This window comes from Homalodisca vitripennis, chromosome 5 (assembly GCF_021130785.1).
Source record: "Homalodisca vitripennis isolate AUS2020 chromosome 5, UT_GWSS_2.1, whole genome shotgun sequence".
Taxonomy (NCBI): Eukaryota; Metazoa; Arthropoda; class Insecta; order Hemiptera; family Cicadellidae; genus Homalodisca; species Homalodisca vitripennis.
Genome location: NC_060211.1, coordinates 90021415 through 90037207, shown reverse-complemented (window position 1 = coordinate 90037207; position 15793 = coordinate 90021415). Strand labels below are relative to the sequence as shown.

The window sequence follows — 15793 nt, the reverse complement described above, 5'->3', positions numbered from 1 at the left end:
AGCATTTGAATAGGCTAGTAGTTTAGAAATGTTTAGCTAGTCTCAAAAAAGTTTAATCTTGTGACAAGTCTGCCAGAAGACAGTCCCCAAATTATATTGAAAATATTGGCTTCTAATGCTTTTCAGAAAATTACAGGAAATGCCTCTTAACTTAGAATCTCTCTTAGTCCTTAACCATGTATAATAACGCTGTTAGTAGCATACAATAATACTAGCATGTATTTCTGAAGAGTAGCCGAGTTACTCTATTATAAGAATGAACAAATTGTTGGTGAGAAACTGATTTATTTCAATTGAAATGTAATCATTCAATTATTTGATTAATTAATCCCCTACACTAAATAATTATTTTTAATATTAACTTATATAATCTATAGTTTTTATTCATGAAAATACTTTAATTTTGTACACCAAATCTTACGAATTTTAAACAGAACCTGTTGTCATTAAAATAATTCTACATTTATTTCTCAGACAATTTATTTACTTAACAAACTGTGAAGGTCATTAACTTACTGTCAACAATGCACAATTATTATTTTAAACTTTATTTACAAGGAATTAAATTTTTATATTTTTTATCTTAGTAATTTATATTTCTAACAATTTCTTTCTCAAGTTTTTACTCCCACAGTGAAAACTTGATTAATTGACTCTTCTCTTCAAATAGCAAGAAATTTCCTTTATTATTCCAAATAAACATATTTATTATCAAGTTCAATCTTTCCTGTATGGTAAGTGAACACATAGAAAAGCAAACACATTATTAGCTGTGAAGCTATGTACAGCAATAGCAAACACTCAGTGCATACATACCTTTAAAGACAAGACCACTGCTGTCAGCTGACCCTCCAGGTAAGATGTCACTCACAATGACTCCATTTCCATCACCCTGGAATAATGAATTTCAAATTCAATTCAATGTACGAGTAATTTCAATATTACAATCTGTTGAAAGTATCATAATGCAATCCGTCTCTCATTCACAACATAGATAACAACACAATAAAACACACCACCAGCAGTGGATTAAAAAGAAAAAAAAAAAAACAGAATAGTTTAAGAGATTGATTAACAGGTAGCTAAGAAAAGATGAAAGTAGTGGAATGGTTCAAAGTAAATAGGACATTTCAAAGAAATCAATAAGTATATGTATATATGGATTATAGTAATGGAAAATAAAGCACACATACAACATGATAGAATGATATTGATGATATGTTATCTATACAATATCCTGTAAATTACATATTTTTATTGATGTCTTTATAAGACTTTCTTAATTCATGTACATATGCCTCCAAACAATCTTTGACAATAAATGTTCTTCCAATCTTAGAATATCAAGTCTTGTGTTATTATCCCATACAAAAAGTAGTGTAAGGGCTGAAACACAGTTTTTATTAGTAAAAAATTATGGCTCATCATGAACGATTTTCATGAGTAATTGGAGTAATTGTCGTATCTAAGGATATTTTTATATATGCATTTTTCAATTCATAGGAATCAAGATATCATATAGTTAATCTGTTTATAGATTGTTTTAAGTCGAGGCCTGGAGAAAATTATGATTTTAAAACTACGGTAATTATTATGCTACTTCCATGTTTGGAACGAAGATATGACAGCAACTTATAGTTATTGTAGCCAGGGAGAATATTTACTGGCTATAATAATCACTATGATCATATTTTCCCTACTATCAATTAAAGCTTTCTTTAATATAATCATAAGTTGTCTGCCCCAAGCGAATAACCCTGCAACTACCTTTTTGTCCTGTGCCTTGATTTTTACTCTCATTTGAGACAGCTGTGTGATTCAATCAATCCTGTTTATAATTGATACAAAAACGCCCTAGCATTAACATCATTAATTAGGATTTAATTCAAAAGAACTTACAAAATTTTGTTTAATGATAAAAAAATAAATGTATTGCTCGAGGACTATTCCAAATTTAATCTTTAGTTATTTAAAAACCCTCAATGAGATGAACATATTTTACTACATACATTTTAAAATTATATATTTCCTTAATTTTTTCTACATAACTGTTATTAAGTTTTCAATAACTATATGACTAAATTAGTATTTTTTGTATGTACGTGACATTTACCACACTATATAAGAGGTAGAGTCAAATAGTTCCCGGAATCAGTTTTAATATATTTATGAAACAAAGGGAAAAAAACTTATAAACCTATATTTCTTCAAAATAATCTCTTTTTACAATACACTTAACCCAATTATCATACAGATATTCAAAAAACTACTGGACCTAATTTTGAAAATGTCTTTCAACGCTTTTGTTGTATTTTGTTCGACAACCTCAGCATCTGCAAATACTTCTTTCTTCAACGATGTTTTCAGCCACGTAAACAGGAAGAAACCGGCTGGTATGAGGTCGGGCATATATATTGAGTGCATCGGCCACTTCAGTTAACTCACCAACTGTTGTCATTCATTGTTATTTGTGAACTGGAGGCATAATTTTTGGAACCACAAATTTTATGCAAGTTAAAATGGTCATTAAGGATAGTATGAGAACTGACACATAATAAACTTAGCTGAGATGCGATTTTATCAACTATTATTCTTCTGTTTGCACTGACAACTTTCACAATGTTGAAATCTGTGGTTGCAGTTTCACTTTGAGGATGATCTTTACTATTTACTTGACCTCCACAAAAATGTTGAAACCATTTGTAAACTTAGCTCTTTTTCATCGCCTTGTCTCCAATGCTTGAATTAACAATTCAAGAATCTCACATGATGACTTTAGACAAACACTAAGTTTGCTCAGTTGACAAAATTGATGATGTAATTACACAGACACACAAAAAGAAGCAAACAATGGGGAATGAGCGATATTTGCACTGACAATATTCCCTATCCAGGATTTCTAACCAGCGATTGTGCTGGGTGTCTCTGGACAATGATTTCAGAAACTTTTTGACTCAAAATATATATACACACACATTACACAATTTAACGTGGAATGCATGGGAACAGTGTTCTGGTACCTCTTTCTGAAAAATTAAGCACTTTTTGTTTACACAGAACATTTTTCCTCCAGCTCAGAAACGTATAAAACACTGTTATTAGATCTTACATATTCACAATTTTCAGAAGGAGGGCTCTCAGACCCTCATTAGGTTGCAATACTAATTCTAGAAATCAAGTACTATATATATATATATATATATATATATATATATATATATATATATATATATATATATATATAATAAAACATGGTGCCATTTGTATAACTACCTTGAAGAAAACAACCTTATCTTTTCGATAATTTAGTAATAGGAGTGATAGTCACTTCATATAACAGGTAAAGAAATACTCATACCAGCATACCTTTATTTTCAATCCAATGGAGCCCCAATTCTTTTCTAAAGCAACATCAATCACATTAGCCGGGAAAAAAACGCACGGATCATTTGTTTCATTACAACTGGGCAGTGTTCTCACTTCCTCAACTGAATTTTCTTCAGAAAGTTCACTACAGTCAACATCTGAAACACCCAAAATAAGTCAGAACTATATCTTGATACATTTCTCTTCAGTTAGTGTTCTAAAAGTCTATAGTAATAATAGGTTATTACTAAGCAATGACAAAATTTCAATTCCAAAACTGTAACTGAAAATATAAGTGTTATTAAACTTTTTTATACTTTATGTGCTATACACTTGGTTGTAGCAGATACAATTTCCAACTACTTCAGCTGTCCTAAAGTCAGTACATATATCATGCCACAGTGAAGGTGTTAACAAAATATACTTTAGATAGAGCATCACTATGAGAGGTACATAGATTACATTAATGGTGACATACAACTAGCTACTACTGTGACTGTTCTCAAGTCAGTTAGTATATGTCCCATGCCACAGTGAAGGTGTTCAACAAAATATAATATAGATAGAGCATCACTATGAGAGTTACGTATATTACATTAATGGTGACATACAACTAGCTACTACTGTGACTGTTCTCAAGTCAGTTAGTATATGTCCCATGCCACAGTGAAGGTGTTAACAAAATATACTTTAGATAGAGCATCACTATGAGAGGTACATAGATTACATTAATGGTGACATACAACTAGCTACTACTGTGACTGTTCTCAAGTCAGTTAGTATATGTCCCATGCCACAGTGAAGGTGTTCAACAAAATATAATATAGATAGAGCATCACTATGAGAGTTACGTATATTACATTAATGGTGACATACAACTAGCTACTACTGTGACTGTTCTCAAGTCAGTTAGTATATGTCCCATGCCACAGTGAAGGTGTTCAACAAAATATAATATAGATAGAGCATCACTATGAGAGTTACGTAGATTACATTAATGGTGACATACAACTAGCTACTACTGTGACTGTTCTCAAGTCAGTTAGTATATGTCCCATGCCATAGTGAAGGTGTTCAACAAAATATAATATAGATAGAGCATCACTATGAGAGTTAGATTACATTAATGGTGACATACAACTAGCTACTACTGTGACTGTTCTCAAGTCAGTCAGTATATGTCTCATGCCACAGTGAATGGGTTAATTAGTATTTTGAGCAGCTGCAATAGTGTGAAGTGTAGTATAGGAAATAAAATGAAATAGCATATGATATTTGGAATAAAAATTAAGGATTTGTTGCGAAATTAAACTGGTGGTCAACTAATTTTATTTCATGCAGTTTGGGATCTACTGACTTAAAGAAAAAATCATGTGAATTTGAATTTTCTACCGTCTGTCATGCACTTGAGTGTCATATAAATGTGTAATTATGTTATCTGATTCGAACATCCTAGGAAAAATTTAGAAACAAGAAAGCAAACATCTTATTTTAAGTTGTTCAATCTTTTCAAGAACAGAGGCATTTGATTGATTTTCCAGAATACAACCAATTTGCTTCATGATAATACAAAGCTTCCAAATTTGGTATTTTATATATATAGGTATCAATAAACAAGGCTTTTCACAATAACTTTGTAGTTTCATTTAAGTACGTGAATTTTAAGAATACATGTAGCAGGAAACTAAGTTATGCTTATGCATTTAGAATGAATTAGAAGAGAATATATAAGAGCCATTAAAAGTTACGTAGATTTATCTAATAGCACCTGTACTGGGTGGAAGGAATGGTAGCCATATATTCTCAACCTGCGTTGATTGTGCAGTTTTCCACATTTAAACCTGGGCTATTTTTAACATTCAATGCCCAAGAAGACTCATTCCAATGTAAAACATTGTCAATAGAAATTGGTACCAAAAAATCACTACACCCTTTTTACAGCAATTTACTGTGCTGGAAGTGGTAGTTTTGTATCATTCCAATGTTTATAATGGTAACTTGTATTGGTTTAGATAATTGTACATAAAAATTAAACATGTTTTTTATTATTTTGCAGATTGCTTAATTCCTATAACCTTATTCCTTTGAGCACATGAAGAAATTACATTCCACATTGTTAAGAATACTGCCAAAAGGGTTATAAAGGGTGTAAATTAAGTCCTGATACACCTGGATATATTCCAAAAGGGATTGAGATATCAATCTTTACCATACTTATTAAAATACTTTTTGGATTTTTATAGGAATGAAATAATTCCCCCTCCCATTTTTAAAGAGGGTAGGGGGGTAACTTTTAAGTTTTCAAATTGCAACCCCTATCTTGTGATATGTCAAGAAAGATTTTAAAGATCTACTAAAAAAAAAAAAAACACAATAACATGAGGACAATTTCTCTATGGCATTCCTAGCAAAAGTTATGGGCAAATAACCCCTTACATTGTAATTCCACCTAAGAAAAAGACACCTCTTACCAAAACTATGTACAACACAAAAATTAGATACTATATAAAGGGATAAGCTGGGCACCTCAAAGTCTTACTGAAAGATAGTATGCATTGTTTCATAAGCGCAAGACATTGTCATTGTCCCAAAAGATTATTTTATTTGCCCATAACTTTTACTAGAAACGTCATAGAGATGTTTTCTTAGTATCAATATGTTTATTTTTAATTGGCCTTTAAAGAACATGTCACAGGGTGGTGGTTGCAATTTGAAAATTTAAAGTTACCTCCTTCTACCCTCCTTTGAAAAGGAGGGGGATTTCTTATTCTCCAAAAAAATAAGCACAAAGATGTACTTCAATATCTCAATCCATTGGGAATATATCACAGTGTATCAGATCTTAATTTACATCCTGTATATTTTTACATGCATGAGCAGCAGATTGAATCTCAATCTCAAATCTCCAAAAATTAAGAGTTAACTATTCTTCAAATAATTATTAACAATAACATACAAATTTATTAACCTTTTAAAAATTCATAATATCCAAGACAAAATAATTACAATAAACAGCTCCATTATTTGTAATCGTTTTTGAACAGGGAGAAACTGTGTAAAACAGTGATAAAAATTATAAAATTAAATCCTTTAGCAAGCCATTCAGTTTTATAAAATGTTTCGGAGATTGGCGTGATTGGTTTTCCAAAAATAGTTCCTCAGTTAATTTGTAATCAAGAATCCAGAACGTTTATTGTTGTCCCACATTAAGCACTAACATTGTCACAGGGCTGGCATGAGTTAGGCTACATCATTTGTCACATTTCATTATGACTATTTTCTTGTAACAAAATTAAAATTTCCTTAGAACTAGTTTAAAATTTCTTTCCATCGTTTACAAACATTTTTACAATATAGCATGTCTATGAAGTTGGTCATCACAGAGAGGTCCTGGGAGGCTTGATAATATTTTACAGTTGATTTATAAAAACTTACACATTACAAATAATTGGACATGTTATCTTTTTTTTATCATAATGACTCTTTATTACCTAATAGAGATGTTCTACATGGAGTCAGTGGTAGTTTAAATGGAAAAATTCAAGTTGCATACGATTTTTAATAATTCTTGGAGTCAAGTCTTATGACTGGGATAATTTCACATAATCTGGCAATGAAGATAAGAGCTAAAAAAACTAGTTTGCTATTCCATATAGGTTATTGATTTTGCTCAGAATTTTATGTGACCGACACCTTTGTTTGTAAAATAACAATGCTCTGTGAAATTTCCGGTGTTGTAATACCTAGCAGCATCAATTTATTTTCTGTTTTGAGTGTGTGATTTTAAATACACTTTTTACATAACTGACATTGACGAATGAAACTGATAAAACACTATCTGAATTCAATGCTGTGGTCATTCTAAAGAATCAAAGTGAACAAAAAACCTATATTTGGTATGTAAATCACTTTGATTTTATAACAACTTGGGGTTTGTCACAAAAATATAAATAAAAACTAATATTCTTACCTGGCCCTTCATTGTTTTGCAAGACGCTTTCTGCAGGGTGTAGCTCGATGGAACCGACAGGACTCAGCCTGACATCAGTTTCAGACAAGACAATAACAGGTATCCTTGTCGGCTTGAATATGTAACTAGCAGTAGGGTCTATCATCTTTCTGGTACAGTTCAATTCGGGATTATCATCACATTCAACAGGTCCTGTAATTTTATCAGCGTATACATTGAGAATATCTGAAGAAATGGAAAAATCTTCATCTGGAGAAACACTTGGACAATCTTTCTCTTTTTCAGTTCTTACATCAAAAGTATTTTCTACATTAACAATGTAGTTAGAAACACTCGGACTATTAAAGGATCTATCACACAATTTATCTGATTCAGTTACAATTGAGCATGTTTGCTCTTCATCAATATTTTCTTCAAAACCCACATCATATCCAATTCCATTTAGCGTGTCAATAGTGATGACATTAATACTTTCAGTTTTACTTTCAAATATAGTATTTTGTGTATTCTGCACATCTTCAAAAGATAGTCCAGCGTTTTCTTTTACTATTTCATCAGCTACTGACCAATTGACTGAGTCTTTAAAAAAATCTTTAGTTTCTCTAGTTTCCTTCATTGCAATGCCACTAATAACAGATTGAATGTTTTCTTCTTCAAAATTAAACTGATCATTTGCCATTTCTTGATTATCAAAGAAACTTGCTGATAAATTTACATCAGTAGGCATTTTACTAAATACTGAAGAGTTTAATTGTATTAATGTTTCAAGCTCATTAGTGTTGTCATTGTTATCATGATCTGACAAACTTACAGATTCCACCTCTTCTCCAAGAGCAAACCCATTTTCACAACTTGTCTCTACTTCTTGATTGTTAATTGCTTCAAAATATGCAACTAGAGAGTTGACAACACCATTTTTGATAGTTGGAATAGGTACGTCATCTTCAGCATTAAGTGGGACAGAATCCAACACTGCTAGTTGTATTATAATAATCACATTCATTTTGTTCATCATTGCTATTATCCTTGTAATCATCACCATCTTTCAGCTCAACAAGCTTTGCTACAAAGCTTTGAAGGTCATTGCCTTTTTCAGGAAGGACATTGCAGTCTGAATTTGACAGTGTCATATCAACAAAACTTCTTCCTTCACAAAACTCAAAATTGTCTGTATAACTGTTGAACTTATCTGATGTATTCATACACTCATAGTCATTGGGGGTAACTTTAATACAATCATTATATACATTATGCTTATTTACATTATTCATATCAACAATAAAACCTATGTTATCGCTAGGAGCTACAGATCTATTTTCATGAGTATGTTTTAAACTACTGGAAACAGTAGAGGCTTGAAGAATAGAGTCCCTTTTGTCTACTTCCTCTATCTCCTTGGTTCCTTTTAAATCATCAGAAAAATTGTCAGACCTGTCATCTTCATCAAGTACACTGAGAGTATATGGTGACAGTGAACCCACACTGCTCTCTGGTTCGAGCATAGTTTTAAGATACTGTGAAAAACTGCTGTTTTTCTTTTTCGATAGATATGCTCCACTGTCAAGCCAGTCCTCAACTACTTTATTCTTGTTTATTTCTTCATCATTCAGAGAAAGACGAGTGAAAATTTCTTCATGAAAAGCATTTACAGTCTGAGCTTCAAAGTGGTCCAACATTTTTCTATAATTTTGTGGCCCAAGATCTTCTTGAGTTTTATTGTCAAAGGTATCACCATTATTACATGAAAGTGTTTTGTAGAACTCAAGTTCATTATCTTTATTCACAGGTTTACTTTCCTTCTCTAAATCAGGAGTGTTGCTCTCTACATTTGTTCCTCGATGTGGTGGTGATTTTGTATCAGAAAAGTAAACCCCACTATCATCCTCTTCAGAGTCTTTGGTAATAATTTTGTTGTTTACTTTCTTTGATTCACACATAGGCACAATAATAGTTGTTTTGTTCCCATCATCAATCCTAGAAGACAACCTAAACATAGAATCCAGTTCACTGCTTATCATCTGATTCACTAGTGCTTCCTTACTTATTTCACCTAACGAGCTATATTCTGGTTTATAATATACACCTACAATCGTAGCAGAATTTTCAGAAAAACTATTATGTACCCTGTTTTTTTCAGTATTCTTATCCTCATCAAAATTCTGCAGTTGTTGTTCAACTGGACTTGTTCTAAGTGTATCTTCTGTTGTTTCTAAGGGAATACCTACTACCCTGTCTTCTATAAATTTCTCAAAAATATTACTAGTGCTAGATTCTTCAAAAGCATCATATTTCTCAGATTTACTGCTGTTAGTATTGTTATCTAATGTGTTTATTACTTTATCTAGTTCTAAATATTTGTCTACATGAGATTTCTCTCGAAACCCTTTAACTTCTGAAGCTAATTCAATACCTTTTGCAAAAATCTCTTCTTGGGATAAATTATCTGAGTGATGTACAGATTCTTCAAAAATATCATTTTTATTGCAAGCAGTAAGAGTAAGATTGCTGAGGTTATTCTTCTCGGTATCAGCACTGCAGTCAAGCGAGTATTTTACCCTGTTATCCTTTTCACTGTCTTTTTGAAAAATACTACTATCTATGTCTTCAAGTGTGAACAGCAAAGTGTTAGTCTGTTGATATGTTTGGGATCTATTTTTTCTTCGGGGTGGAGGTATTATGTTAACTGCATGCTCATTCATACTAGTGTTCTGCTTGTTTGATCTATGTTTGGAATCTTCAGTAGTAATCAACTTCCTCTTGTATCTGGGAGCAGGCACTGGAGGATTCATATCACCTCTTTCAAAACCTGGTAAACAGAACAAAATACAATTTTAGGCTACTGTACTTCAATTTTTAACAAGGTTACCTTTAATAATTTAAAAATTAAACTCATTGGATGTCCTGCTAACTATGATGTGTAGTCAGTCGGTCATTTGATTTCTGAATGAAAGAAACAATAATTATGCTAATTGTATGTCAAATTACAGAAGAAAAAGATGTACTTCTTAGGTAGAAATAAAATAACTTCTATTAACATTATTTGTAATAAAAATAAAAATAAAATTAAAAATATTAAAATGTTTTTATATTAAGTTACTTCAAATACTTATTTTATGTTACATCTCGTTATACTAATTTCAGGGGTACAAACTAAAAATTCCATTTTGTGACTCATCAAACTGATGAACACAAACAATTCAATCCAACAGCATTCACACAAAACTTTATCTCATCATTATACAAAACAACAGTTTTTAAGGTTGAAAATTTAATATTGTGAACTATCAGTACTAAAATTTGAATTAATGCTTATAAAAGTAATACCATGCACTCATTCTTTTATTGAAATTTAAATAAAATTCTCTCTTTCCCAAAATTGGTGTTGCTTATTTAATGACCAAATAAGAATAGCCAGATAAGACATTTTTTGTCATTGTTTTTATTTAAGAATCAAAATACCAAACAATGTTTCTGATCATTCACGATTTTTGGATTCTGTTTGAAATCGCTTATTCATATCACATGTTATATATACCCCTACCCTTTACATCAACCCCCTAAGCCCCGTCGGCATATATCTATGTCTGCAGCCAACAATCGGTTTAAGTGCTGATGGCATACTCCTTGTTTTTCTGTTGAAACCAACAATCATATGTACAAGGTGTTCCAAACATCTTTGTCTATTGGCTACCAGACAATGTTGCAACTCGCTCTTTGGATATAGATGGGATGAGGAGGGGTAACAGACTGTTCTGTGACTGTTGATGTCACTTGTTTTGATATTGCATTGTAAACAAATGTGCCATTGTTCCTTGTATTTATAATATGCTGTTATCACCATGAAAATATTTTTGCTTGTTATTGTCTTCTTTCTTTCTGAAGCACTTTTGGACTACAAAAAGAGGCTTGGAAATAATATTTGAAAATCCCAAGTACCATTTGATGTATATACATATCAGCACAAATAATGAAACCAGCAAATTTGTAAAATATTTCAATGTAATAATTAAATGTAATTTGTAATATTTTTGTGACACCCAGAATTTATTTACATACAAAGGTTAGTGCTTTTATAATATGAGACATCACTCCGTTTCATAACCAGTTCATTCTATAAGCAAAATGGATGTCTACCTACTACCTGCTACAATGTAGCATTTAATATCTTTTCTATTGAAGGATTAACAATACCTTATAAATACACATTTCTAGTTAACATCTTATATTTAAGATTAGAAACAAATAACAGAGGTTTACAAAAACTGATAAAGAATTAATTTTAGGTGGAATGAATAAAGATACAATTTCCTAAAAAATTCAGGGACTAATTTTAATTTTAATTTCATTAACCCATTGGCTTATACATATTTTTACTATCAGCTCAACTGGAGTTATCCCATTAAAATGATAAAAACGTAAGAGTTTTGTTAGATGTGTATAAAAAATTTATTTGTCAAGTTATTTGGTTATATTTTATATCTTTTGGGATTAACATGAAATGGCCTTTAATAATAAATAGATAGTGATATATTTGGTCATAATTTAAAAATAATAATGCTGTACAAACTAAAAAGGTTTTGGAATTTTTTAATTTTTTACTCAAATAATATAAAATAAAATATCCCATTGTCGCTTTTATTTAATTTGAAATGTATTTCTCTACCTAGCAATACTAGAATATGTGTGTGTATATATATATATATATATATATATATATATATATATATATAAAACATATATATGCATAGTTTGTCAGAATAAATATTTTTTCTAAATACTGAAAATTCCAAGAATATTGATTTTTTTCTCTTGTAGTACACTAATATTCTTATAGTATATTATTCATTTAAATTTCAATTAACTGTAGTATTGCAGTTTTTCTTATGTGTTACAACAATATTAGTCTAATTTATACTAATATTTGGTCGAAAAAGGAGTTACAAAAAAAATTATTTAGATGGCGCTGTACTTGTCACGGAACGGTTCCGTGATATAAATTTTAAGCCCAGACTAGCTGTCATGGAACCGTTCCATGATACAAGGCCAATGGGTTAATAACCTGTCCTTCAGCTACCACACAATGTATTTTACACCAGATGATACTTTAATTCTTCTCAAAAACAAAGCTGGATATTTTACAAAAACATATGATTTCTTGAAAACATTGAAACATTACTACACTTTGATGGTATGGAAGAACTGAATGACAAAAATTTAACTTACTGAAGCTAAAACTAACACTATTAGCTTAAAGCCGTGTTATTTGATTACTCTATTAATTTAACCTCACAAAAAGTGTTGAGTTTTGCTGAATTAAAATCTAAACTGAAATTCAAGCTTCACTTTTATCACTGTTGCCAACCTTGTACCTAACTTTCTGTCTGGCCTTCAAAATAAAAAATGTATCTGGAGGTCTTGTACAGGCTCGATCGTATAATTTTTATAACAGTAGATTCAGCTGGGAGAGTGGCAGTGGGCGAGACTATTGTAAAGAAAGTTCTGCAAATATAAGCTCAAAGTCGTGCGCAAGTGGTGAATTATAGTCAGAGGAAGACAACTGGACATGTTATCGTCTGTCAGCTGTTTACACAGAGCTCTACTATCTATTGTTGTCTGTCAGTCAGTTCATCTGCTACGACTTAGCTGATCGCTCCATGTTGGTTTGTGGTCTTCATGAAAATTGCTTGTAACTTAGTAGACCTACTTTAAATTTAAGTTTTTATTTTAAGTACAGTAAAATTCCATTAATGTGGCATCCTTTAGTTTGGCACAATTGGTAATCCAGCACACCTTTTGGCAAAAGTAACATTTTCCTGAATAACGCATAACATCAATAATTTATACACGACTTTTTTTCCGTTCGTGGTGGACACATCGTTTATGCGGTGCAGGTGACAAGAATAGGCTACGTGTCATATTCAGGTGATATCAATTAGACTCAATTCAAATGACTGACCATGGCTGTCTGCTGTCAGCCTGTATAACCAGTTGCCGATGTGTCGTCTTGTTATACATTCACACTTAGTTGTCATTTTCTCAGTCTGCTATTTAGTTTTGGTGTACAGTAATAACTTCTTAATAACTGCAGTACAGCTAAAGTGCTCTATAAAGCTTGTGAGTGATTGGATTGTGATTAACTAGTGATATGGCTCATAAAGTTAATGTCACTTAATAAAGAAAACACTTAACTCTTATTTTTACTCAAATGCTTGACAGAATGAAGGTTTTGAAACTGTGGCTATGATTAACTGAGATGAACACGCCTTGACATTAACCATGTTCCACCCAATTTTTCTCATAGATCCACATATATCGAGATTTTATTTAAGGTTTTATTTGAATAATAAACATGTATTTTATTGTGATTTTTTATTTATTTATTATGTCTATATTATTTATCTAATATATATGCTCCAATAACCCAGCATATTTGATAATTCGGCAAGGCTTTGGTCCTGTCCATGCCGGATTAATGGAAGATTACTGTATTTGCTTACTGTGGGTATTTGTTGGTTAAGTGCAAGTTATAATGTAAAGATTTGTGTCCAAGGTGACTAAAAGCAGGGAAAAACTTAACAGCCAGGCAAAAGAAATATTTTTGCAAGTGAGAGAGTTCATGCTTAATAAACCTATTGACACAACACCCTCATTTTTTACACCCAAAAGAAAATAAGAAGTAAAATTGTCACAGAATTGATTATAAAATAATATGATTTCCTCCAGTCATAAATAACTAAAATAAGTGTTGAAATGTTGAAGATGGAGCTTATATTGGCTACAGTTAACTTATTACATTTAAAACATAAAACCAATATTTAATACTTTTATTTTTGTGAGGCCTTTCGATAGCAAGGCTATCTTCATCAGACTTTTGTGACAAAGATAGCCTTGCTATCAAAAGACCTCACAAAAATTGGTTTTATGTGTTTAAATGTAATAAGTTAAAAAAGAGTTACTTACTGAAGGTATAATAGTTTACAAAACTTAGCATTAGTTACAAAACTTAGAAAACGTGAAACCTTAAGAACAAAGATCTTAGAAAGATACATTTTTTTTCTATTAATTTTTATAAAAGAAAACTCACAATTTTCCAATAATTGTAACATACATTTTGTCAAATAATAGTATATTTGTTTCTAAAAATGAAAATAATGATTTAGTTACAATCAACCAGAAATTATGTTTGTTAACATATTTTCTTATAACGATCAAATTTATATGTACTTTCAAAGGAATTGTTTATTTCAGTTTTTTTCAGTAAAAAAAACTTTTAGAATTCGTTTGTTACATGTTTATTCTGTCGTAAAGTTTTATTTATAACGACGATACAAACCTTTGAATAATATACAGTATCATTACAAGAATAATAGTGAACACATGATTAGCATAATCTATAGCCAATTCAAACTGAAGTTATACAATGTTTGGGTAAGTTTTTTGGCTTGTCTCAACCAATAGAAAGTTTCAGGATGGAGGCCATTTGCAATTGTATAAAATTTTGGTCTGGGTTATTTTATAACATAAAATAGAATTGAGACAACATATTTAAGCAGTTTAAAGCTACTGTTATTTTTTCCCATAAAAGCGGTTGTTTGAAAGTTTTAGAAGTATAGAAGAAAATACAATCTTCATAATAATTCGAGATAACAGCACATATGAAATTTATCTTTCTTCCAACTAAACCATAAAGGAAATTTGGCCTTTGTAGGAAAATAGAAAAAATCTACAGATAAATGAGAAATAATGTAAAAGTTTACACAGCCGAATCAGCTTATGCTCTCAACATAGAAAACGACTATTAGAGAGAGACTTCAAAAAGTCACCTCTTATTTATTTGGTCAGGGTTACCAAACTTTAGCAAGAAACAACCCTACTTTTGGACAAGAATGTATTTATGGACATACTTTTTATCAGCTCCTTCATAAAATATTGATACAGACAGATAAAACATTCCCTGTAGTAGCCAAACCACCCACCTAACTCTTTTGACTACTTACTTATAGCTCATGTAAGTTGTATTAAATTCTTACCAGATGACCAACAAGGGTTATCCATATTGAAACGGCAAGAATGTGAAAACTATGAACTATTCCAAGAAGTGAGAACACCGACACGCGCACCACATACTACACGCACACCACGCACAACTCGCGCAGCACAGGCAGCTGACACCGCCGTGCTACTGATGACTCAACAGCAAGTCCTGTTTATTGAGTTATCGGCTTATGAGGATTAGTCCGTCCCTATACACCAGTATTTGCGCAAGATATGTTTACCGTACAGTGCAAAACTATAACACAACCGCACGTACACACCGACTGCAGACGATGGTAGTTCCCTGCAGTGCAATGTTAGTTGTCAGCTAATCACTGCAGATTAGTTTAATGACAGAGGAAGGGAGAGCTTGTGGGGCTTCACTGATGATTCTCTACCTGATCAATACCAGGCTACCCTCTC

General features: G+C 31.4%; 2 protein-coding genes across 2 annotated transcripts in view; both read right to left on the bottom strand.

Annotated features, from left to right (window-relative positions):
- Positions 1–9273, bottom strand: part of LOC124363549 — a 547333-nt gene extending 538060 nt beyond the window's left edge. Inside the window, 4 exon segments of the mRNA XM_046818800.1 lie at positions 817–892; positions 3367–3524; positions 7337–8308; positions 8676–9273. Coding sequence (XP_046674756.1) covers positions 817–892; positions 3367–3524; positions 7337–8308; positions 8676–9273 — 1804 coding nt within the window.
- A 730-nt stretch (positions 9274–10003) lies between these two features.
- The window catches only part of LOC124362493 (tyrosine-protein phosphatase non-receptor type 13-like), a 55768-nt gene continuing 49978 nt past the window's right edge, over positions 10004–15793 (bottom strand). Inside the window, exon 17 of the mRNA XM_046817048.1 lies at positions 10004–10142. The gene's annotated coding sequence lies outside the window, so the exon portion shown is untranslated. The remainder of the gene's footprint in view (positions 10143–15793) is intronic.